The sequence below is a fragment of the Rhinopithecus roxellana genome, chromosome 5, assembly GCF_007565055.1.
Source record: "Rhinopithecus roxellana isolate Shanxi Qingling chromosome 5, ASM756505v1, whole genome shotgun sequence".
Taxonomy (NCBI): Eukaryota; Metazoa; Chordata; class Mammalia; order Primates; family Cercopithecidae; genus Rhinopithecus; species Rhinopithecus roxellana.
Genome location: NC_044553.1, coordinates 78,496,596 through 78,520,178, shown reverse-complemented (window position 1 = coordinate 78,520,178; position 23,583 = coordinate 78,496,596). Strand labels below are relative to the sequence as shown.

At 48.6% G+C, this 23,583-nt stretch overlaps 1 protein-coding gene across 4 annotated transcripts in view; it reads left to right on the top strand.

Moving 5' to 3' along the window:
* Positions 1–16,781: 16,781 nt before the first annotated feature.
* Positions 16,782–23,583, top strand: part of SCAMP2 (secretory carrier membrane protein 2) — a 31,332-nt gene continuing 24,530 nt past the window's right edge. For all 4 annotated transcript variants that reach the window (XM_030929830.1, XM_010375879.2, XM_010375878.2 and 1 more), the window contains exon 1: positions 16,782–16,954. In XM_030929830.1, coding sequence (XP_030785690.1) covers positions 16,898–16,954 — 57 coding nt within the window. In that variant the 5' untranslated portion in view covers positions 16,782–16,897. The remainder of the gene's footprint in view (positions 16,955–23,583) is intronic.

Below are 23,583 nucleotides of genomic sequence, written 5' to 3'. Positions count from 1 at the left end.
GGCAGATCACGAGGTCAGGAGATCGAGACCATCCTGGCTAACACGGTGAAACCCCGTCTCTACTAAAAAATACGAAAAACTAGCTGGGCGAGGTGGCAGGCACCTGTAGTCCCAACTACTCGGGAGGCTGAGGCAGGAGAATGGCGTGAACCCAGGAGGCGGAGCTTGCAGTGAGCTGAGATCCGGCCACTGCACTCCAGCCTGGGCGACAGAGTGAGACTCCATCTCAAAAAAAAAAAAAAAAAAAAGACTCATGAAACAATGTACTCAATACCTCCTGCTTTGGAATACCACTCCTTCCCCTCATCTCCACTCCCCCAGGGATATGATTTGGCTCTGTGTCCCCACCCAAATCTCATCTTGAATTGTAATCCCCACATGTTGAGGGAGGGACCTGGTGGGAGGTGATTGGATCATGGGGGTAGTTTCCCCCATCCTGTTCTCATGATAGTGAGTGAGTTCTCCTGAGAGCTGATGGTGTTAAAATGTGGCACTTTCTCACTGTCACTCTCTCCTGCTGCCATCTAAGACATGCCTTGCTTCCCCTTTGTCTTCTGTCATGATTATAAGCTCCTGAGGCCTCCCCAGCCATGTAGAACTAAGTCAATTAAACCTTTCTTTTTTTTTTTTTTTCTTTTTGAGAAGGAGTCTTGCTCCGTTGTCCAGGCTGGAGTGCAGGGGGGTGATCTCAGCTCACTGCAACCTCCGTTTCCCAGGTTAAAGTGATTCTCTTGCCTCAGCCTCCCAAGTAGCTGAGTGCACACACCATGCCCGGCTAATTTTTGTATTTTTAGCAGAGGTGAGGTTTCACCATTTTTCCCAGGCTGGTCTCAGACTCCTGACCTCAGGTGATCCACCCGCCTTGGCCTCCCAAAGTGCTGGGATTACAGGCATGAGCCACCGCGTCAGGCCAAACCTCCTTTTTTTTTTTTTTTTTTTGAGATGGAGTCTCACTCTTACCCAGACTAGAATGCATTGGCACAATCTTGGCTCACTGCAACCTCTACCTCCCGGGTTCAAGTGATTCTCCTGTCTCAGCCTCCCAAATAGCTGGGACTACAGGCACGTGCCACCATGCCCGGCTAATTTTTGTATTTTTAGTAGAGATGGGGTTTCACCACGTTGGCCAGGCTGGTGTCAAACTCCTGACCTGAGGTGATCCACCCACCTCAGCCTCCAAAAGTGCTGGGATTACAGGCGTGAGCCACCGTGTCTGTCCCAAACCTCCTTTCTTTATAAATTACCCAGTCTCGGGTAGTATCTTTATAGCAGTATGAAAACTAATACACCAAGCAATAGGAACCTTCTCAGATAAGAATGAGGGATTAATGAGGCCCAAGGAGTTCTTGGAGCACTCCCCACTACCACTACCACAGAAAACATAGTCAGGGTTACTTGCTCATAGTATCCCTACAAAGTGAAGGAAGAACTTAGATTGTTGGGAGATACAGACCCCCCCAACCCCATGCCACCCTCCCCCAATACAGAAAAACTTATCTGTAAGGGAAACTAGGGTGTTTGGAGAACCTAGAACCTTCTACTTCTTCCCTCTTGCTGGTCTATCTTGAGAAAAGAGATTTTATCTGAGGAATGTGCATCCTTTTATATGATCAGGCCCTGAGAGACATTGATATGGAGGACAGACCGTTCTTAGGTGCCTGTCTGGCCTGCAAGTATGGAGATAAAGGAAAAATTTTGAGTCCCTTCAAGGGAGATTCGGGAACCTAGCTAGCCCTGCACCCAGCAATTAGGGAAGTAAATGAATAACCCACTAAGGAAGAAGGTAATAATAACTTAAACAGCCACCCAAGTAAGCCAGAGTCACAAGTTGTTTAGTTCCCTATAAAAACTGAAGATAGGGGCCGGGCGCAGTGGCTCACTCCTGTAATCCCAGCACTTTGGGAGGCCGAGGCAGGTGGATCACGAGGTCAGGAGATTGAGACCATCCTGGCTAACATGGTGAAACCCCATCTCTACTAAAAATACAAAAAATAAGCCAGGCGTGGTGGCGGGCACCTGTAGTCCCAGCTACTTGGGAGGCTGAGGCAGGACAATGGCGTGAACCCGGGAGGCGGAGCTTGCAGTGAGTGGAGATTGTGCCACTGTACTCCAGTCTGGGTGACAGAGTGAGATTCTGTCTCAACAACAACAACAAAAAGCTACAGATAGGGTGCACCAGACCAGGCCTGTAATCCTAGCACTTTAGGAGACAGAGGCAGAAGGATTGCTTGAGGCCAGGAGTTCAAGACCAACCTGGCCAACATAGCAAGATCCCATTACTATTTAAAAAAAAAAAAAAAAACTGGACTGGGCGCAGTGGCTCAAGCCTGTAATCCCAGCACTTTGGGAGGCCAAGATGGGCAGATCACGAGGTCAGGAGATCGAGACCATCCTGGCTAACATGGTGAAACCCCGTCTCTACTAAAAAATACAAAAAAATTAGCCGGGCGAGGTGGCGGGCGCCTGTAGTCCCAGCTACTTGGGAGGCTGAGGCAGGAGAATGGTGTAAACCCGGGAGGTGGAGCTTGCAGTGAGCCGAGATCCGGCCACTGCACTCCAGCCTAGGCGACAGAGCAAGACTCCGTCTCAAAAAAAAAAAAGAAAAAAAAAAACTGAAGATAATATCTTGGCCACGTGCAGTGGCTCACACTTGTAATTCCAGCACTTTGGGAGGCCAAGGCAGGAGGATCACTTGTGTCCAGGAATTCGAGACTGGCCTGGGCAACATAGCAAGACCTTGTCTCTAAACATACTTTAAAAATTAGCTGAGTGTGGTAGCACATGCCAGTAGTCCCAGCTACTCTGGAGGCTGAGGTGGGAGGATTGCTTGAGCCTGGAAAGTTGAGGCTGCAGTGAACTGTGATTGTACCACTGCACTCCATCCTGGGCAACAGAGTGAGACTCCATCTCTAAAAACAAATAACACCTTGACATGTCTTCTGTTTTTTTTTTTTTTTTTTTTTTTTTTTTTTTTTCAGAGATGTGTTCTCTCTATGTCATCCAGGCCTACAGCAGCCTTGAACTCCTGGGCTGAAGCTATCCTTTCATCTCAACCTCCTGAGTAGCTAGGACTATAAAAACATGCCACCACGCCTGGCTAATTTTAAAATTTTTTGTAAAGACAGGGGTGTTGCTATGTTGCTTAGGCTGGTCTTGAACTCCTGGGCTCAAACTGTTCTCCTGCCTCAGTCTCCCAAAGTGCTGGGATTCCAGACTCCTACCAGATGGAAAATGCCCACTGCTGTCACATTGACCTCAGATAAGGGGGAACTGAAGACTGACCTCTGACCACCATCCTTTGTTCCAAGTTATCCCTGAGGGGTGTGGAGAGAGTCATACCCATGGGCCAAACCTTAGCATTCCTTTCTGCTGACCCCAAGTTTTTAGACAAAGCCTTGCTTACTTAGCCAATTACAAATCAAAGAATCTCTGAATTCACATGAGCCCCCGCTTCAAGATATCCCACCTTTTTGGGGCAAACCAATGTATAACCTCTATGTATTGATTTATAATTTTGCTTTCCTGAAATGTGCCCCTGCTTTTAAAAACCCTTGCTTGTAAGCCATTGTGGAGTTCAGGTTTTAAGCATTAGCTGCCTGGTTCTCCTTGCTTTGGCACCTGCAATAAATTATCTCACTTTCTTTTGCTGGAAGTCCCGGTGTCACTGTTTGGCATTTTTGTTTTGTTTTGTTTTTTCTTTGAGACAGAGTCTTGCTCTGTTGCCCAGGCTGGAGTGCAGTGGCACAATGACAGCTCACTGCAGCCTCTACTTCCAAGACTCAAGTGGTCCTCCTACCTCAGCCTCTCGATTAGCTGGGATTATAGGCACATGCCACCACGCCCTGCTAATTTTTTTATTTTTTATTTTCAGAAATTGGGTCTGACTATGTGGCCAGGCTGATCTCGAACTCCTGGCCTCAAGTGATCCTCCTACCTCAGCCACCCACGGTGCTGGGAGTATAGGCATGAGCCACTGTGCCTGGCCAGTGTTTGGCTTTTTCTGCACACTAGGAAAGCAGACCCGAGGTCAATTAAGTAACAACATTAAAATGAGACAGCAACCACATTCTACTCCCTTCCTTTTGAGCTATTTATTTATCTCTTGAAACTGCTTGCTATGCCACAACTAGGTATAAATTAACCTAATAATGCCACAATGGACACTGTAACCCATACCCTACAGCTACAGCTTAACAATATATCGCCAATCACTAATCAGTGCTATTTCAGTAAACCAATGAGAATTCCTGACAAAACACTGTATCAGCCCACTCCTCGTCCCTGCCTTTTACCTTTAAAAACATACTTGTGGCTGGGCACCGTGGCTCATGCCTGTAATCTCAGCACTTTGGGAGGCCAAGGCAGGAGGATTACCAGGTCGGGAGTGCAAGACTAGCCTGGCCAACATGGTGAAACCCTGTCTCCACTAAAAATACAAAAAAAATTAGCCAGGCATGGTGGTGCATGTTTGTAGTCCCAGCTACTCAGGAAGCTGAGGCAGGAGAATCGCTTGAACCCGGGAGGTGGAGGTTTCACTGAGCTGAGATTGTACCACTGTACCCTAGCCTGGGTGACAGAGCAAGACTCCATCTTGAAGAAAACAAACAAACAAAATAAAAAAACTTGTAACAAAGGCCTAACAGAGCTCATATCCGAGGTTACTTGGGTCTGAGTCTGAGTCTTGTGGACAGCTGTCTCACTGTGAATCAAGCAACTTTAATTTTGTGACTCAGCCTCTTTCTTTTAGGTTAGCAATCTCTAGTACAACTGATCACACTCTATTATCTAGTGACAATACACTTTCCTCGCTCTCTTCCCTTCTAGACCATATGTCTAAATCAGCTTCACATTTCTGCCAGTGCCCAGCTTAGGGTTCAAGCTATAATAGCAGCATTTTTTTTTTAGATAGTCTCCCAGCTCACTGCAGCCTCCACTCCTGAGCTCAAGTGGTCTTCCCACCTTAGCCTCCTGAGTAGCTGGCACTACAGGCACACACCACCACGCTTGGCTAATTTTTGTATTTTTTATAGAGACGGGGTTTTGCCACATAGCCCAGCTGGTCTTGAATTCCTGAGCCCAAGGAGTCCACTGGCCTCAGCCTCCCAAAGTGCTGGGATTACAGATGTAAACCACCACACCTGGCTGCAGCTAACTTTTATTGTTAGATAGTGGCAGGAGGCAGGCAAATCCTAGGCAGACAGGGACAGATCCCCAGTGAAAACCAACCTTCAAACCAAAGACAGTTTAAAGCCTGAAACTTTTACAAGTCCCGGGTAAATCCATGGACTGGATCAAGAAACTCTCCTCCTGTTTGGTGCATTTTCCTCTGATTGATCCCCACCCCTCACCTATTTTACATATACCTACCCTTCCCTAATTGGTTTCTTACACTGTCGTGCCTACCTTTGAGTGATGACTTTGTTTTAGCCTGTTTTGCGTACTCACAAACCAATCAGCATGTACTCCCCCATTCTGAGCCCATAAAAACCCCAGACCCAGCCACATTGAGTGAGAGACCATCCAACTTCAGGTGGGGGAACGCCTCACATCCTCCTCTCCACTGAGATCTGTTTTGTCACTCAGTAAAGCTCTTTGTCCCCCTCACCCTTCAATTGTCAATATAACTTCATTCTTTGTGGATGTGGGACAAGAACTTGGGACTACCAAACGTGGGTAAAAAGAGGCTGTAACACTGGTCCTCTGCCTTACACTGGCTGAGGTCAGGTGCCTCATGTGATGGGAAGCAGTAGAAGGGCCAAGCCAGTACTGGATCCATAGGCTGGAGTGGGGCAACAGGACTGACAGAGCTGTTAACACACCCACTGCTGTCTATCAGGCTGCAAACAGTGGGACCAAAAGAGCTATTAGCATGCTGTAATACCTACTCTGGGGTCATAGGCATCCCTGTTCATACACCACCACTTTCTCCTCAGTGCAACACACCTGGTCCAGCCACAAGCCCTGCATGGAACCCACTCCTGTGTCTGCATTTGGTGTGGTGGCAGACCCCACACTTGCTCACACCTCCTCCCTCCAGGGGCTGAATGCAGGGATCTGCATTGGAGTGGAAGCCAGGCGTGGCTCAGGCATGACCTGAGCAGATGGGGCATCTCCTGCAGCAAGCCTGGGCCTGAGCAAGGCCCAGGCAAGGGTGTCGCCAGCTGGAGCTGAGGCTGACAAAAATCGTGCCTCAGTTATACACTGGGTAAGGCCAGAGTTCAGTCCTCAGTTCTCCCTTATCTGGGGTCTATGTGACTGCAGTGGGTGTTTTCCATCTGCTAGGGGTCTAGGTTTCTGGAATACAACTCAAGGGCATATGTCAGCCAGGTGCAGTAGCTCACGCCTGTAATCTCAGCACTTTGGGAGGCTGAGGTGGGCAGATCACTAGAGCTCAGGAGTTCAAGACCAGCCTGGGCTACATGGCGAAACCCCATCTCTACAAAAAAATACAACAATTAACTGGACATGGTGGTACATGCCTGTAGCCCTAGCTACTCAGGAAGCTGAGGTGGGAGTTTAGCCTAAGCCCAGGAAGGTTGAGACTGCAGTGAGCCATGTCCCTGCCACTGCACTCCAGCCTGGATGACAAAGCAGACCCTGTCTCAAACAACAACAACAAGATAAAACAAAAACAAAAAACCAAGGCTGGGCGTGGTGGCTCATGCCTGTAATCCCTGTAATCCCAGCACTTTGGGAGGCCGAGGCTGACGGACCACTTGAGGTCAGGAGTTTGAGACCAGTTTGGCCAACATGGTGAAACCCCATCTCTACAAAAATATTTTTAAAAAATAGCTGGGCATGGTGGTATGTGCCTGCAATTCCAGCTACTCGGGGGGTTGAGGCAGGAGAATCACTTGAACCCGGGAGGCAGAGGCTGCAGTGAGTTGAGATCATGCCATCGCACTCCAGCCTGGGCGACAGAATGAGACTCCATCTAAAAAAAAAAAAAAGCTTCCAGATAGCTGAACACATGGTCCCTGGAGGTCACTGGAGGGTGGTCCTCCAGAGAGGGCATGGAAACACAACGCCCCTTCCCACAGGCCTTGCTCCATGCATCTCTTCCATCTGGCTGTTTATCTGTATCATTTGTAATGTCTTTTGTTGACCTAAAGAGAAAAGAAATTTAGACAAATTTAATGTAAGTAGTGTTTATTTGGGCTAAATTTGAGGCCTGTGATCAGGAGCATGGATTCAAGTTGCCCTTAATATATGCTCCAATTAGCAACAGTTACTAATGGTTTTTTGTTTGTTTGTTTTCTCTTTTTCTCTTTTTTTTTTTTTTTTGAGACAGAGTCTTACTTTGTTGCCCAGGCTGGAGTACAGTGGCACGATCACAGCTCACTGCAAGCTCCGCCTCCCGGGTTCACACCATTCTCCTGCCTCAGCCTCCCAAGTAGCTGGAACTACAGGCGCCCGCCACGGCGTCCGGCTAATTTTTGTATCTTTAGTAGAGACAGGGTTTCACTGTGGTCTTGATCTCCTGACCTCGTGATCTGCCCGCCTCGGCCTCCCAAAGTGCTGGGATTACAGGCGTGAGCCACCGCGCCCAGCCTGTTTTTTTGTTTTTTGTTTTTCTCTTGAGACAGAGTCTTACTGTGTTGCCCAGGCTGGAGTGCAGTGGCGCCATCTCAGCTCACTGCAACCTCTGCCTTCCAGGTTCAAGTGCTCCTCGTGCCTCAGCCCCACTAGTAGCTGGGATTACAGGCATATGCCATCATGCCCAGCTAATTTTTGTATTTTTAGTAGAGACGGGGTTTTGCCCTGTTGGCCAGGCTGATCTCGAACTCCTGACCTCAGGTGATCTACCCACCTCAGCCTCCCAAAGTGCAGGGATTACAGGCATGAGCCACCGTGCCCAGCCACTAATGGGGTTTTAAAGGAAAAGAAGAGGCAGTTCCGATGTTGTTTACCAATAATTTGCATTAAGCCGGGCATGGTGGCTCACGCCTGTAATCCCAGCACTTTGGTAGGCTGAAGTGAGTGGATCACCTGAGGTCAGGAGTTTGAGACCAGCCTGGCCAACATGGTGAAACCCTGTCTCTACTAAAAATACAAAAATTAGCCAGGCATGGTGGCATGTGCCTGTAATCCCAGCTACTTGGGAGGCTGAGGCAGGTGAATTGCGTGAACCCGGGAAGTGGAGGTTGCAGTGAGCCAAGATTGCACCATTGCACTCCAGCCTGGGTGACAGAATGAGACTCTGTCTCAAAAAAAAAAAAAAATTGCTTTAAAATGACATAAGCTATTGATTGGCTATACATTGCTCGCTGTATCACAAATTTCAGAAACTTTAAGACAATGGGACAAAAATGCCTTCAACAATGGCCCCAGGCTTGTGTCCAACACCTGAAGTCCCACACATCTCTCTCTGGGCCTGATAAATTTTGCATACTTCACATAGCTTAGAGTGCTCTGAGGTATTTTTCTTTTTTCACTTTAATAGTAAACAGTTAAATGTTAGTTTCTCTGAGTTCTCTGAGCTCAGATAAATTAATTAATAAATTAGTCAAACTTATGAGGGTAGCCATAGGAATCCTGATTTATAACCAGCCGATCAGAAGTGACAGGTCACAACCTGGGGCTTGGAATTGGCATCTGAAGTAGTGTGGCAGCCTTGTGGGACTGACCTTGTGAGATCTTGAAGCTGTCCTCACAGGGTTAACAAGAATTCTGGACATAAAAAACAAATATATTTAAAATTAAGCATTAATCAGGCTGGGCCAGGTGCAGTGGCTCACGCCTGTAATCCCAGCACTTTAGGAGGCCAAGGCGGGTGGATCACGAGGTCAAGAGATTGAGACCATCCTGGCCAACATGGTGAAACCCTGTCTCTACTAAAAATATAAAAATTATCTGGGCGTGGTGTTGCACGCCTGTAGTCCCAGCTACTTGGGAGGCTAAGGCAGGAAAATCACTTGAACCCGGGAGGCAGAGGTTGCAGTGAGCTGAGTTGCACCACTGCACTCTAGCCTGGCGACAGAGCGAGATTCCGTCTCAAAATAAATAAATAAATTAAATAAATAAATAAAGTAAAATAAAATTAAGCATTACTCAGGCTACACTTAGGGCCACCTCCTTGAAACCAAAAGTCACTGCAGCCCTAGATACTGACCGTCTGCATCCACACTGTTCCTATAAATAGGACGTCTGACATTAGAATCATAAAGCTTTTGTTTAAGAATTGCTTAAGTCAGGCCGGGCGCGGTGGCTCAAGCCTGTAATCCCAGCACTTTGGAAGGCCGAGACGGGCGGATCACGAGGTCAGAAGATCGAGACCATCCTGGCTAATACGGTGAAACCCCGTCTCTACTAAGAAATACAAAAAACTAGCCGGGCGAGGTGGTGGGTGCCTATAGTCCCAGCTACTTGGGAGGCTGAGGCAGGAGAATGGCGTGAACCCGGGAGGCGGAGCTTGCAGTGAGCTGAGATCCGGCCACTGCACCCCAGCCTGGGTGACAGAGCGAGACTCCGTCTCAAAAAAAAAAAAAAAAAAAAAAAGAATTGCTTAAGTCTGGGGTGCGGTGGCTCACACCTGTAATCCCAGCACTTTGGGAGGTCCAGGAGGGCGGATCACGAGGTCAGGAGATGGAGACCAACCTGGCTAACACGGTGAAACCTCGTCTCTACTAAAAATACAAAAACAGTAGCGGGGCATGGTGGCGGGCGCCTGTAGTCCCAGCTACTTGGGAGGCTGAGGCAGGACAATGGCGTGAACCCGGGATGCGGAACTCGGCGTGAGCCGAGATAGCGCCGCTGCACTCCAGCCTGGGCGTGTCAAAAAAGAAAAGAATTGCTTAAGATGTTTTTCAGATCCTTAATTCTGGGGGAACAAGTGATGCCAAACAGTTTAAAGACTCCTGACCAGGTTCAGTGGCTCACGCACTTTGGGAGGCTGAGGAAGGAGGAATGCTTGAGCCCAGGAGCTTGAGACCAGCCTGGGCAACATGGCGGAACCCCATCTCTACAAAAATTAGCCATGCATGGTGGGCGTTCTCTTGTGGGCCCAGCTACTCGGGAGGCTGAGGTGGGAGGATCGCTTGAGCTTGGGAGGTTGAAGCTGCAGATTGCTTCACTGCACTGCAGCCTAGGCCAGGGAGCAAGAAAGACCCTGTCTCAAACAAACAAACAAACAAAAAACCCAACCCGGGCGCGGTGGCTCACACCTGTAATCCCAGCACTTTGGGAGGCTGAGGTGGGCAGATCACAAGGTCAGGAGTTTGAGATCAGCCTGGCCAATATAGTGAAAACCCATCTCTACTAAAAATACAAAAAAATTAGCTGGGCATGGTGGTGGGCACCTATAATCCCAGCTACTTGGGAGGCTGAGGCAGGAGAATCACTTGAAGCCGGGAGGCAGAGGTTGCAGTGTGACGGTGTGAGACTCCGTCTCAAAAAAAAAAAAAAAAAAAAACCTTTAAAATCCCTAACCCGGCTGAGCACGGTGGCTCACACCTATAATCCCAGCACTTTGGGAGGCCAAGGCAGGCGGATCATCACCTGAGGTCAGGAGTTCAAGACCAACCTGGCCATCATGATGAAACCCCATCTGTGCTAAAAGTACAAAAAGTAGCCAGGCACGGTGGCAGGCGCCTGTAATCCCAGCTACTGGGGAGGCTGAGACAGGAGAATTGCTTGAACCCGAGGGAGGCAGAGGTTGCAATGAGTCGAGATCACACCCCTGAGCGACAGAGTGAGACTCCATCTTAAAAAAAAAAAAAAAAAAAAAAAAAAAAAAAAATTCCCTAACCCTAAACACCTTGGGGAAATATATTTGGGGTTTTCTCCTATCCCCTCTTTAGGTTGCCCTACGATTTTTTTTTTTTTTTTTGAGACGGAGTCTTGCTCTGCCACCCAGGCTGGAGTGCAGTGGCCGGATCTCAGCTCACTGCAAGCTCCGCCTCCCGGGTTCACGCCATTCTCCTGCCTCAGCCTCCCGAGTAGCTGGGACTACAGGCGCCCGCCTCGTCGCCCGGCTAGTTTTTTGTATTTTTAAGTAGAGACGGGGTTTCACCGTATTAGCCAGGATGGTCTCGATCTCCTGACCTCGTGATCCGCCCGTCTCGGCCTCCCAAAGTGCTGGGATTACAGGCTTGAGCCACCGCGCCCGGCCCCTGCCCTACGATTAAACAAACCTTTTTCTTTGCTGCAAGCCGGTGCCTTAGCGTATTGATTTGCACATCTGGCAATGAACTTACTGCAGTTACAATCTGACACTATCTCCAGGTAGAAAGTGTTGGAATTAAATTAAATTGATGGATACCCAGTTAGTATCTGCTGCAGAATTGCTTGATGTGTGGAGAAACAACCCACACATGTCAGGTGTCAGAAGTATTGTGTTGAATGACTGTTGAGAGAGTCTATAGTTGTGAGGGAGAAAAAACACTGCTTTTTTCATCAGTTCTCAAGACAACCCTGTGAGATTATAACCACCTGACGGCTTCACCTTGTCTGCTGCCTAGACAGAGCCAATGTATCAAGACAGAGGAATTGCAATGGAGAAAGAGTAAATTCATGCAGAGCCAGCTGTGCAGAAAACCGGAGTTTTATTATTGCCCCAATCAGTCTTCCTGAGCATTCGGGGATCAGAGTTTTTATTTTATTTATTTATTTGTTTGTTTATTTTTGAGACAGAGTCTTGTATTGTTGCCCGGGCTAGAGTGCAATGGCGTGATCTCGGCTCACTGCAACCTCTGCCTCCCGGGTTCAACCGATTTCCCTGCCTCAGTCTCCAGAGTAGCCGGGATTACAGACGCCTGCCACCATGCCCGGCTAATTTTTTGTATTTTTAGTAGAGACAGGGTTTCACTATGTTAGCCAGGCTGGTCTTGAACTCCTGACCTTGTGATCCACCCGCTTTGGCCTCTCAAAGTGCTGGGATTATAGGCGTGAGCCACTGCACCCGGCCTATTTATTTATTTATTTTAGACAGAGTCTCGCTCTGTCTCCCATGCTGGAGTGCAATGGCGCGATCTCAGCTCACTGCTACCTCCACCTCCCAGGTTCAAGCAATTATCTACCTCAGCCTCCAGAGTAGCTGTGATTACAGGCGCTTGCCACCATGCCCAGCAAATTTTTTTTTTTTTTTTTAAGTAGAGATGAGGTTTCACCATCTTGGCCAGGCTGGTCTTGAACTCCTGACCTCATGATCTACCTGCCTCGGCCTCCCAAAATGCTAGGATTACAGGTGTGAGTCACTGCACCCAGCCTCAGGGATCAGAGTTTTTAAAGATAATCTGCGGCCGGGCGCGGTGGCTCAAGCCTGTAATCCCAGCACTTTGGGAGGCCGAGACGGGCGGATCACAAAGTCAGGAGATCGAGACCATCGGTGAAACCCCGTCTCTACTAAAAGAATACAAAAAAACTAGCCGGGCGACGAGGCGGGCGCCTGTAGTCCCAGCTACTTGGGAGGCGGAGGCAGGAGAATGGCATGAACCTGGGAGGCGGAGCTTGCAGTGAGCTGAGATCCGGCCACCGCACTCCAGCCTGGGCGACAGAGCCAGACTCCATCTCAAAAAAAAAAGAGAATCTGGCTGGTAGGTGCTAGACAAGTAGGGAGTGCTGATTGATTGGTCGGGTTGGAGATGGAATGATAGGGGGTTGAAGTGAGTTTTTCTTGCTGTCTTCTGTTCCTGAGTGGGATGGCAGAACTGGCTGAGCTACATTACTGTCGGGGTGGTGTCAGCTCATCCATGGAGTGCAGGGTCTACAAAATACCTCAAGCACTGATCTTACGTTTTACAATAGTGATGTTATCCCCAGGAGCAATCTGGGGAGGTTTGGACTTGCAGCTGGAGGCTGCATGGTCTCTAAACCGTAATTTCTGATCTAGTAGCTAATTTGTTAGTCCAGAAAGGCAGACTGGTCCCCAGGCAAGCAGGGTTTTTTTTGGGGTGGGGGGGTGGAGGGAGGAGGAGGGCTATTTTCAATTTTGTTTCAGAGTTCAACTATAAATTTCTTCCCAAGGTTAGTTCAGCCTACACCTAGGAATGAACAAGGACCGCTTAAAGGTCAGAAGCAAGATGGAGCAGGTTAGGTCTAATCTCTTCCACTGTCATAATTTCCTCAGTTATAATTTTTGCAAAGGTGGTTTCAAGATCAAGATGAGAAAAATGGGTCTTGGAGAGGTGAAATAACTGGTCCAAAAGCAAACAGCTGCATTCTCTATATCTCCTCTCTTGTAGAATAAATGAATGATGTCTCTCTTATAGGGAATTAGACATAGGTGGGCAGCCACCACATTGGTTATAATTAAGTTCCATTCTTTCTTCACCAGCCCAGCATTGTACTTGGCTGCAGCAGACCCAGAGAGGCAGGACAGCCTTGTGGGGTATGGACTGTTCTCCTCTGAGGCTGCAGACAAGTAAAGATTTGTCTGCTGCCCTTGGAGGGGTGGCCATAGAGGCTTGGGGACAGGCAGTTTCTAAGGGGATACAAAATGGATCCTTCCCCATCCTCCCACTTGCATGCAGACATTTCCTGAAGTAAAGCTGAGCTAAACCCTGAAGGATAGTCAGGATTTAGACACGGGAAAGGAAGGTGAAAGAAACTGATGACCAGGCGCAGTGGTGTGTACCTGTAGGCCCAGTACTTTGGGAGGCCGAAGTGGGAGGATCAGTTGAAGCCAGGAATTCAACACCAGCTTAGGCAACAAAGCCACACTCTGTCTCTAAACAACAAACAAACAAACAAAATAAATGGATGAAGAAAACAGTAAAATAGTTACTACATATGTATCATGCATGTGGGCTGGGCACAGTGGCTCACGCCTGTAATCCCAGCACTTTGGGAGGCTGAGGCGAGCAGATCATTTGAAATCAGGAGTTCAAGACCAACCTGGCCAACATGATGAAACCCAGTCTCTACTAAAATTCAAAAAAAAAAAAAAAAAAATTAACTGAGTGTGGTGGTGCATGCTTGTAATCCCAGCTACTTGGGAGGCTGAAGCAGCAGAATCGCTTGGACCTGGGAGGCGGAGGTTGCAGTGAGCTGAGATCATGCCACCGTACTCCAGCCTAGGTGACAGAATGAGAGTTTGTCTCAAAAGCAAACAAACAAACAAACAAACAAAAAACAAAGCAAAACCCAAACCCACAAAAAATAAATAAATAAATGTGTATCATGTGCTTTATACTATGTTAGTGACAGAAACACAACAGTGAGCAAAACAGACCTTAACCCTACCCTCATGGAGCTTCCAGTCTAGTGGAGGATACAGGCATAAATAACCACTATAATACTACTATTAATTACAATCTGCAATAGGTATTGTGAAGGAAAAGTACAGGGCAATAGGAGGGCTTATGTTGGGTGTGAGGTGATGATGTAACCAAGAGAGCGAAGGGAAGCTATCCCTGAAGAAAGACATCTGAACTTGCATTTGAAGGGTAAGGAGAGGTTAACCAGAGGATGATAGTGGGGCATGGGTTAAGTGATTACCAGGTAGAGGGAACACATGTGCAAAGGCCCTAAGACAGGAGGGCACAAGGAAGGTTTGAGGAACTGAAAAGTACTTGCATGGATGGAACACTGGGGGTTGGGCACCAGAAGGGTCCAGAAGGAGAGAAAGGTAGGGGCAGATCCTTTAGGACCCTGAAGACAAACTAAGAATTTGGGCCTTTATGAATTTTTTTTTTTTTTTTTGAGACAGAGTTTTATTCTTTTTGTTCAGGCTGGAGTGCAATGTTGCAATCTTAGCTCACTGCAATCTCCGCCTCCCAGGTTCAAGCAATTCTCCTGCCTCAGCCTCCCAAGTAGCTGGGATTACAGGTGTGCACCACCACACCCGGCTAATTTTGTATTTTTAGTAGAGACGAGGTTTCACCATGTTGGCCAGGCTGGTCTCGAACTCTTGACCTCAGGTGATCTGCCTGCCTTGGCCTCCCAAAGCGCTGGGACTACAGGCATGAGCCACCTTGCCTGGCCTGATTTTTTTTTTTTTTTTTTTTTTTTTAACTGAGATGGGGTCTCACTCTATCACTCGGAGTGTAGTGGTGCAATGATGGCTCACTGCAGCTTCGACCTCCTGAGTTCAAGCAGTCCTCGTGCAGCCTCCCAAGTAGCTGGGAGGACAAGCGCAGGCCACCATGCCTAGCTAATTATGTGTTTGTGTGTAATATATATATGTGTGTGTGTGTGTGTATGTGTGTATATATATATATATATTTTGTTGTTGTTTTGTTTTGTTTTTGTAGAGACAGGGTCTTGGTATGTTGCCTAGGCTGGTCTCAAACTCCTGGCTTCAAGTGATCCTCCTACCTCTGCCTCCCAAAGTGCTGGAATTACAGGCATGAGCCACACACCTGGCCCGTTATGGAAATTAATTGAAAAATTTTAACAAAGTTTTGTGACAATTTTGCCCCCTTTAAACAGATCTTTGATTACAACATGAGGAACAATAGACCAATTAACAGCACTGTATTAGTCCAGGGTAAAAATGACAGTGGCTGGGATTCGGTGACAGCAGAGATGAGTAATACCAGAGAGATCCAAATAAATAAGGTGGATTTGGCCAGGCAGGGGCTCATGAGTATAATCCTAGCATTTTAGGAGCCAAAGCGGGAGGATCACTTCAGCCCAGGTGTTTGAGATAAGCCTAACTAATATAGTGAGATCCCCATTTCTACAAAAAAAAAAATCCATAAATTGGCTGGGCGCGGTGGCTCAAGCCTGTAATTCCAGCACTTTGGGAGGCCGAGACGGGCGGATCACAAGGTCAGGAGATCGAGACCATCCTGGCTAATGCGGTGAAACCCCCGTCTCTACTAAAAGAATACAAAAAAGTAGCCGGGCGAGGTGGCGGGCGCCTGTAGTCCCAGCTACTCGGGAGGCTGAGGCCGGAGAATGGCATAAACCCGGGAGGCGGAGCTTGCAGTGAGCTGAGAGCCGGCCACTGCACCCCAGCCTGGGCGACAGAGCGAGACTCTGTCTCAAAAAAAAAAAAAAAAAAAAAAAAATCCATAAATTCGCTGGGTATGGTGGCGACCAGCTGTAGTCCCAGCTACTCAGGAGGCTGAGGTGGGAGGATTGCTTGAGCCCAGGAGCTCGAGGCTGCAGTGACCCATGATGGCGCCACTGCACTCCAGCCTGGGCGACCGTGAGACCCTGTCGCAAAAGAAAAAAAAAAGAAAAAAAAAATCGGAGTTGTGGAGAGTGAAGCAGTTACCTCCCCCATGATTGAGGCTCTATCGCTGAATTCCTTCATTCATTTAATAAATGCTTGATGGCCAGGTTCAAGTCCCAACTCTGGTCCCAAAGCTGATGGGCCCAGGAACCCTCGTTCCTAAAACGATGAAATGACATCAGAGGGCGAGCAGCCCTAACAGAAGCAGGCTCAGCTCTGGTGGAGGACTGCTTGATGGTCCTGGCACTTCTCTCTCCCGGAGCACGTTCTGCAAAGGAGGCGCTTTCCTAGTTCTCCCAAGGCCTCTGGCCTCACTTGTCACCCCTGTTCTCTGGCCGGGAATCAGTTTGGACTTCTTCCCAAACTTGGTCTACAGGGAAGTGAAGGGGCTGTTTCCTGTCCCACTTTTGAGAGTTTGCTTTAGAAACATAAAATTGGAAGGTGTCAGATTGATAGGCAGTTGGGAAGGACTCCGGCCACGCCTCTGGCTCCGTAGACCCTCCAAGCAGCCGAGACCCCTGAATCTCCGGCAGAGCGAGGATGTGGATGGAAGCCAAAAGCCCACCCGCCGCACTATTGTGGGCTGGGCGGGGTGGGGGGGTGTGCGGAGCGGACATCGGTGACGTCATAGGGTCACGCCCCTCGGGGAGGGCACCGCGCCTGCGCCAGAACCGCTGCCTCGCTCCCGGAAGTGGAGGGTCTACACGAAGCGCCGCTGGGTCTGGGTGCCCGGAGGCAGCAGCGTTCGCGGAGTTCGCCCGCCGGCCTCCGATCGCCATGTCGGCTTTCGAAACCAACCCCTTCGCGGACCCAGTGGATGTAAACCCCTTCCAGGTAAGGCCCCCCTCCCGCCACCCAGCTCTCAGATTTCCTTAGGGCCCACGGCCGCCGCCCGGGCCTCTTTTCGCCAGAGCCGGGAGACGTGGCGTAGGAGGGACGGGTCTTCTGCCCAATGGGAGAGCGGGCTTTGAGGCCTGGCCTATCGTAACTCGTGGGGGGCGCGACTAGCAACAGGTGGAACTGCAGAGGAGGCGGGGCGCTGAAGTCTTGGAGAGAGTGGGGTCTTCTAGCACCCGGAGACTGGGCTGTGCTAGGGAAGGGGACTGGAGCAGGCACAGTCGGACCCTTAGGGAAGTCCCCTAGCGTCAGGGAGAAGCGAAATGTGGCTATCACATTCCCTCATTCTTGGATAGACACCTGTCTTGAGTCACCTTAGAAGAGGGGGTGTCAGCAATATATGAGGAGGTGGTGAAGCCTGTGGTGGGGTGGAAAAATGTGGGAAAAGCCCAGGACACCTGCCACCGCTCCACCACCAGCCAAACTAGTGTATACAGTACAGGAGAGCCCCTGACATTTATCAGGGAAAGAAGGCTGGGAGAGGGCGGGAAGGTAGCCCACGTTGAAAAATGTCCTTGATAAGAATTCCGCATTTTGGCCATGGGTCTAGTTTGGAGTGGATTTTGACCAGATAGGAGAGTCCGGGTTAGGGAGGGAGGAGAGGTGCGCGGGGCTCTGAAAAAGTCTGGACCAGGGAACGTTTGTCTGATGGACCTGTGTGTGGTGGCAACATAGTTGAGATGCACTGACCTGTGAGCTGGCTTTTTTTTTTTTTTTTTTTTTTGAGACGGAGTCTCACTTTGTCGCCCAGGCTGGAGTGCATTGGCACGATCTCCGCTCACTGCAAGCTCCGCCTCCCGGGTTTACGCCATTCTCCGGCCTCAGCCTCCCGAGTAGCTGGGGCTACAGGCGCCCGCCTCCTCGCCCGGCTAGTTTTTTTGGTATTTTTTAGTAGAGACAGGGTTTCACCGCGTTAGCCAGGATTGTGTTGATCTTCTGACCTCGTGATCCGCCCATCTCGGCCTCCCAACGTGCTAGAATTACAGGCTTGAGCCACCGCGCCCGGCAATTTTTTTTTTTTTTTGAGACAGATCTTGCTCTGTCGCCCAGGCTGGAGTGCAGTGGCGCGATCTCGGCTCACTGCAGCCTCAACCTCCTGGGTTCAAGTGATTCTCGCGCTTCAGCCTCCCGAGAAACTGGGATTACAGACATGCACCACCACGCCGGGCTAATTTTGTATTTTTAGTAGTGCAATGGTGCAATCTCGGCTCACCACAACCTCTGCCTCCCAGGTTCGAGCGATTCTTCTGCCTCAACCTCCTGAGTAACTGGGATTACAGGCATGCACCACCATGCCCTGCTAATTTTGTATTTTTAGTAGAGATGGGTTTTTCCATGTTCGCCAGGCTGGTCTTGAACTCCCAATCTCAGATGATCTGCCCGCCTTGGCTTCCCAAAGTGCTAGGATTACAGGTGTGAGCCACCGCACCCAACCTCTTTCTTTCTTTTTTTCTTTTTTTTTTTTGAGACGGAGTCTCGCTCTGTTGCCCAGGCTGGAGTGCAGTGGCGCGATCTCGGCTCACTGCAAGCTCTGCCTCATGAGTTCACGCCATTCTCCTGCCTCAGCCTCGGGAGTAACTGGGTTATTAGCCCAGCTAATTTTTTGTATTTTTAGTAGAGATGGGGTTTCTTTTTTTTTTTTTTTTGAGATGGAGTCTCGCTCTGTCGCCCAGGCTGGATTGCGGTGGCCGAATCTCAGCTCACTGCAAGCTCCGCCTTCCGGGTTCACACCATTCTCCTGCCTTAGCCTCCTGAGTAACTGGGATTACAGGCGCCCGCCACCTCACCCGGCTAATTTTTTTTGTATTTTTAGTAGAGACGGGGTTTCACCATGTTAGCCAGGATGGTCTCGATCTCCTGACCTTGTGATCCGCCCGTCTCGGCCTCCCAAAGTGCTGGGATTACAGGCTTGAGCCACCCCGCCGGCCTAGAGTTGGGGTTTCACTGTGTTAGTCAGGATGGCCTCGATCTCCTGACCTTGTGATCTGCCCACCTTGGCCTCCCAAAGTGCTGGGATTACAGGCGTGAGCCACCACTCCTGGCCCTCTTTCTTTCATTTTTAAGACAGGTCTCACTGTGTCGCCCAGGTTGTAGCGCAGTGGAGGTCATGGCAGCCTTGACCTCCAGGATTCAAATAATCTTCTCACCTCAGTCTCCTGAGTAGCTGGGACTACACGCATGTGCCACTGGGCCTCACTCCTTTTTAAAAAAAGTTTTGTAGAGAAGGGGTCCCACTGTGTTGCCCAAGCTGGTCTCGAAATCTTGGTCTCAAGCAGTCCCCCGGCGCCAGCCTCTCAAAGTGCTGTGATTACAGGCATGAGCCACAGGACAGTCTTCCTACTTAAAGCCCACACCTTTCTGCCTTTGAGCTGAGAGCACAGGGATGATCTTTTTCTACCATGAGGGGCTGAACTGTTAGCTCTGGAGCTCCTATGCCTATTGTTTCACATCTGCTCAAAACCTGTTCTAGGGAAGCTTGTTTGTGCTGACTGGTGAATTATGAGCCCTGATGTTCTGCTCTGTCAGGATGTCATCGGCATGTTAACTCACCCTGCTTGTCCTTTATTTTGGTCATTGGCAGCTTTTAAGTTTCCTGCAGGTGTCAGAGAAGTCCTTGAAGTAATCCTTCCTGCCATTCATAGCATGAGTTTTCCCACTTTGAATCGCTTCAAGGGTCAGAGCAAAATCAAAGGAGACTTGAACTAAGTAATTATACGCTGTCAGGAGAGTGAAAATGTTTTGCTTCTTTCTTGGTCTCAAGGTGTCTTAACCAACAGGAGCCCTTAGGGCAAATTCTGATAACTTGTTCCTTAGAACATCAGAGAATTCTGAACATTCCTCTTGTAGCTTAATGTTTCTTGACAGAGCCTTTGCAAGGACCTTGTCTCTTATGTAAGGCAAACAGTCATCTCTATTCATCGAATAAAGAAAGATTTGCATTTTTTTTTCTGCCAATGTCTTCTGGTAACAGACTTTAATTACAAAACTGCTGTATACTGGGGTTTGGGTTTTAGTAGGATCTTGTAGCCTTATGGTGTATGCCATATGTGATGATTTTCCATTTTTTATGTGTTTTTTTTTTTTTTTTGTCCTGTCAGAATCAGAAATAAAAAGTCTGATGCTGTCTGACAGAGAGGAAGTCAGTTGTCTAAAGATGCAGAGAGCTTTGCTCTAGTGCTAGCAGAGGGCAAGATAGTTCTACCCTGTATTAATAGCTGCTTGACAGTCTTAAACCTCATCTCTGGCTCCAAAAATGACTGTGCAAACTGTGGTAGAAGTAACTTCTGCATTCTAGCAAGACAGTCTGTCCACCAGGAAGCCCCAGTAAATGGCATGACAGGAAGCAGCTGTGGTCCTGTCAACTAGCCACATCTGGTGGGGAGTCCTGGGTGGGAAGGAGAGAGCTGGCTGGCTGGCTGCGATTTGCTCCTCTTCATCCTGGGCTGGGCTTTTCCTCTTGGCACACAGTGGTATGGGGAGAAACAGCTTTGGATGTGAGGCCTCTGAGTCTTCTCCTGGTCAGAGCTACCCACCCTTTCCTTGAGATGGTGGTGTCTGCTTCCCTGACTGCCAGGGCTGGGGTGTTGGGAGGTGCAGCCCTTGGGTGCCTGGGTGTGAGCCCAGCTTCATTTACTCAGGGTGTTGGCACCAAGCTCAGGAGAGAGCAGGTGGAAAAGCGACAGACTCAGAAACTGTCACACCTAGTCACACTTCAGAACAGTCGTTTTTATTTCCGTCATGCAGTGTAATGGTGGATTGCAAAAATATACCTGGTGTTCAGAGTCCATGGTTGACTGTTAGAGCTGAGAACATTCTTAGAACTCTATTCTAACCTCTTCAGTTTAGAGATGAGGAAACCAAGACCTCAATGAGGATGGTATGTGCCAGAGTCATCAGCTGTTTAGCAGCTGGAAGGGGCTGACCTGGGTCTCATTCCCAGGACAGGGCTGTTTTAAAGGTTTTGAAGCTCAGACATTGGTGTTAAACTGCACTGGGGCTATTTTAGTCTGGCTAAGGAAAGAATGGAATGTAGCATCATCATGTTGTCACCATTCTTGAGAGTACTGGCAGAGGTGAAAGTAACAAATTAGTATTAGCTAAGCTACCTTTTTTCTCCAGTGTGAGGGGATGGAATAATACAGATCTTGTGCTTTTGTTTTTTAAATTTTTTATTTTTTATTACTGTTTGTTTGTTTTATTTTTTTTTTCCCACTGGAGAAAATTCTTCGGCTTTTTAAGACAGTTCTGTAAAGCAGTGCCAGTCCTGAAAGGTGCTCAGGGTTCTGTGGTCAAATAGGTTTGGGATTGCTACCTATTTCATTTTTGTTTCTTTGTTTATTTTTTTTGAGATGGTGTTTCGCTCTTTTCGCCCAGGCTGGAGTGCAATGGTGCGATCTTGGCTCACTGTAACCTCCACATCCTGGGTTCAAGCGATTCTTCTGCCTCAGCCTCCCGACTAAGTGGGATTACAGGTACCCACCACCACACTCAGAATTTTTGTATTTTTACTAGAGACAGGGTTTCACCATGTTGGCCAGGCTGGTCACGAACTCCTGACCTCAGGTGATCCACCCACCTGAGCCTCCCAAAGTGCTAGGACTACAGGCATGAGCCACTGTGCCCAGCCTGTTTGTTTTTTCAAAGATTCACAAGGATTGGCCAGGCACGGTGGCTCATGCCTGTAATCTCAGCACTTTGGGAGGCCAGGGCAGGTGGATCACTTGAGGTCATGAGTTTGAGAATGGCCTGGGCAACGTGGCAAAACCCCATCTCTACAAAAAATACAAAAAATTAGCCAGATGTGGTGGCATGTACCTGTGTGCTCAGCTACTCGGAAGGCTGCAACAGGGGGATCACTTGAGCCTGGGAGGTGGAGGTTGCAGTGAGCTGAGGAGTGCCATTGCATGCCAGCCTGGGTAATAGAGTGAAACTCTATCTCAAACAAAGAAACCAAAATAAAGATTCACAAGGCTTGTTAGTTTGTTAAAGGCTCTGAGAAGTCCTACAAAAAGACGTTGGCTCAGCTTTTTTTGACCCAACATTTCTCACAGTTATTCGACCATGGAATCTGTTTTCTGCTCACTTGTTATAGCCTTTGAAACTCCAGTGCACCATTTAGTTGACTTCCTCATCCAAGGTTCTTTATTAAGTGCCTGCTTCCACCCTGCACTGTGGGCGTGGGCTTTTATGACCTCTTCCTTGCATGTGGTTATAATTGGGATGATTAGAAAACTTCCTGTACAGAAAGAGCTGTGAATGGGAAGTTAAGATATGAGTGTGCCACAGGGGTTTGCCCACCTCCTAGGAGGAAGCAGGAAACTGCAAGCCAAGTGTTGTTGATTTCACAGCCTCCACTGGCACACCCTAATTCCTCTGTTGGTTATGGTGGCTGCTGTGTACCCTCTGAGTATTTCGGTCTCTGCTTCCGAATGATCCAGGGTGTCTGCTCCCAAAAGTTTCTCATTAAGTCTTGTCAGGTGATGAAGGGGTGGAAAGCTAAAGGGAGGCATTGTACCATCCATTTTTCAGCAGTCCACTAGAAATCAGACCACCCAGGCAAGTGCTAGGGCTGCTTTCCCACTTGGCACTTCTGCCAGATTATCCCAGGCAGACAGCATTGATCTCAAGGAGAGGAAGTGGAATAGGTAGTGGCATTGAACAGAGAAAACCTTTCAGTATTTGTAAGTTGCCAAGTCACACAATATCACTTTCACACATTGCCTCCTTGCAGTTAAAAGATAATCTCGGTGTTGTGGCTGCTTCCCAAGGATTTGAAATACTTCTCTCCTGTGGGAGGAGAAAGTGGCAGCAGAAACGTGATTTGGGTGTGAACAAAAGTTACTTGAATTTCCCTGTGCAGACACTGGGACCTTCCCAGAGAGGGTCGGCCCCAGCTTGACTGTAACTTTGGGAATTCTTGGAACCACCAGATGGACCTGGTAGAACTTTACTGTGTAACAGCTCATTGTCTCAAGAAATTTGAAAATGGCAAGGTTCTTACAGCTTCACTGTGACTGCAGACAGCTGCCCAGATGGGAGGATTCCTGCCTTTATTGTTGGCACCTGGAGCTAGGTTGGGTGTTAAAACTTGGGTAGAGAGACAGATGAACTTTGACTCTTTTGTTAAGTCTTCTTGGAAACACTTGGGGTAAGATAATCTTGTGTTCAGAGAAATGGTAATATTTAACCAGGACAAACAAGGGGTACTTGCTACTCATTCAGAGAAGAGTGCTGTGCACATTTGCAAGCTGTGACCCATCATCCAGCAAGTGCTGCTTTGAGATGTTCATGTTAGTGCACATCACTAAGGTTGTGCTGCTCCGCAGGCCTGTGCAGGAGACCATGGTAAATGAGCACAGTATGTGGTCAATGGCTTCTGGCAGGAGAGCTAAGAAATACTCACGCCTGTAATCCCAGCACTTTGGGAGGCTGAGGCGGGCGGATCACAAGGTCAGGAGTTCAAGACCAGCCTGACCAATATGGTGAAACCCCATCTCTACTAAAAATACAAAAGTTAGCCAGGCATGGTGGTGGATGCCTGTAGTTCCAGCTACTTGGTAGGCTGA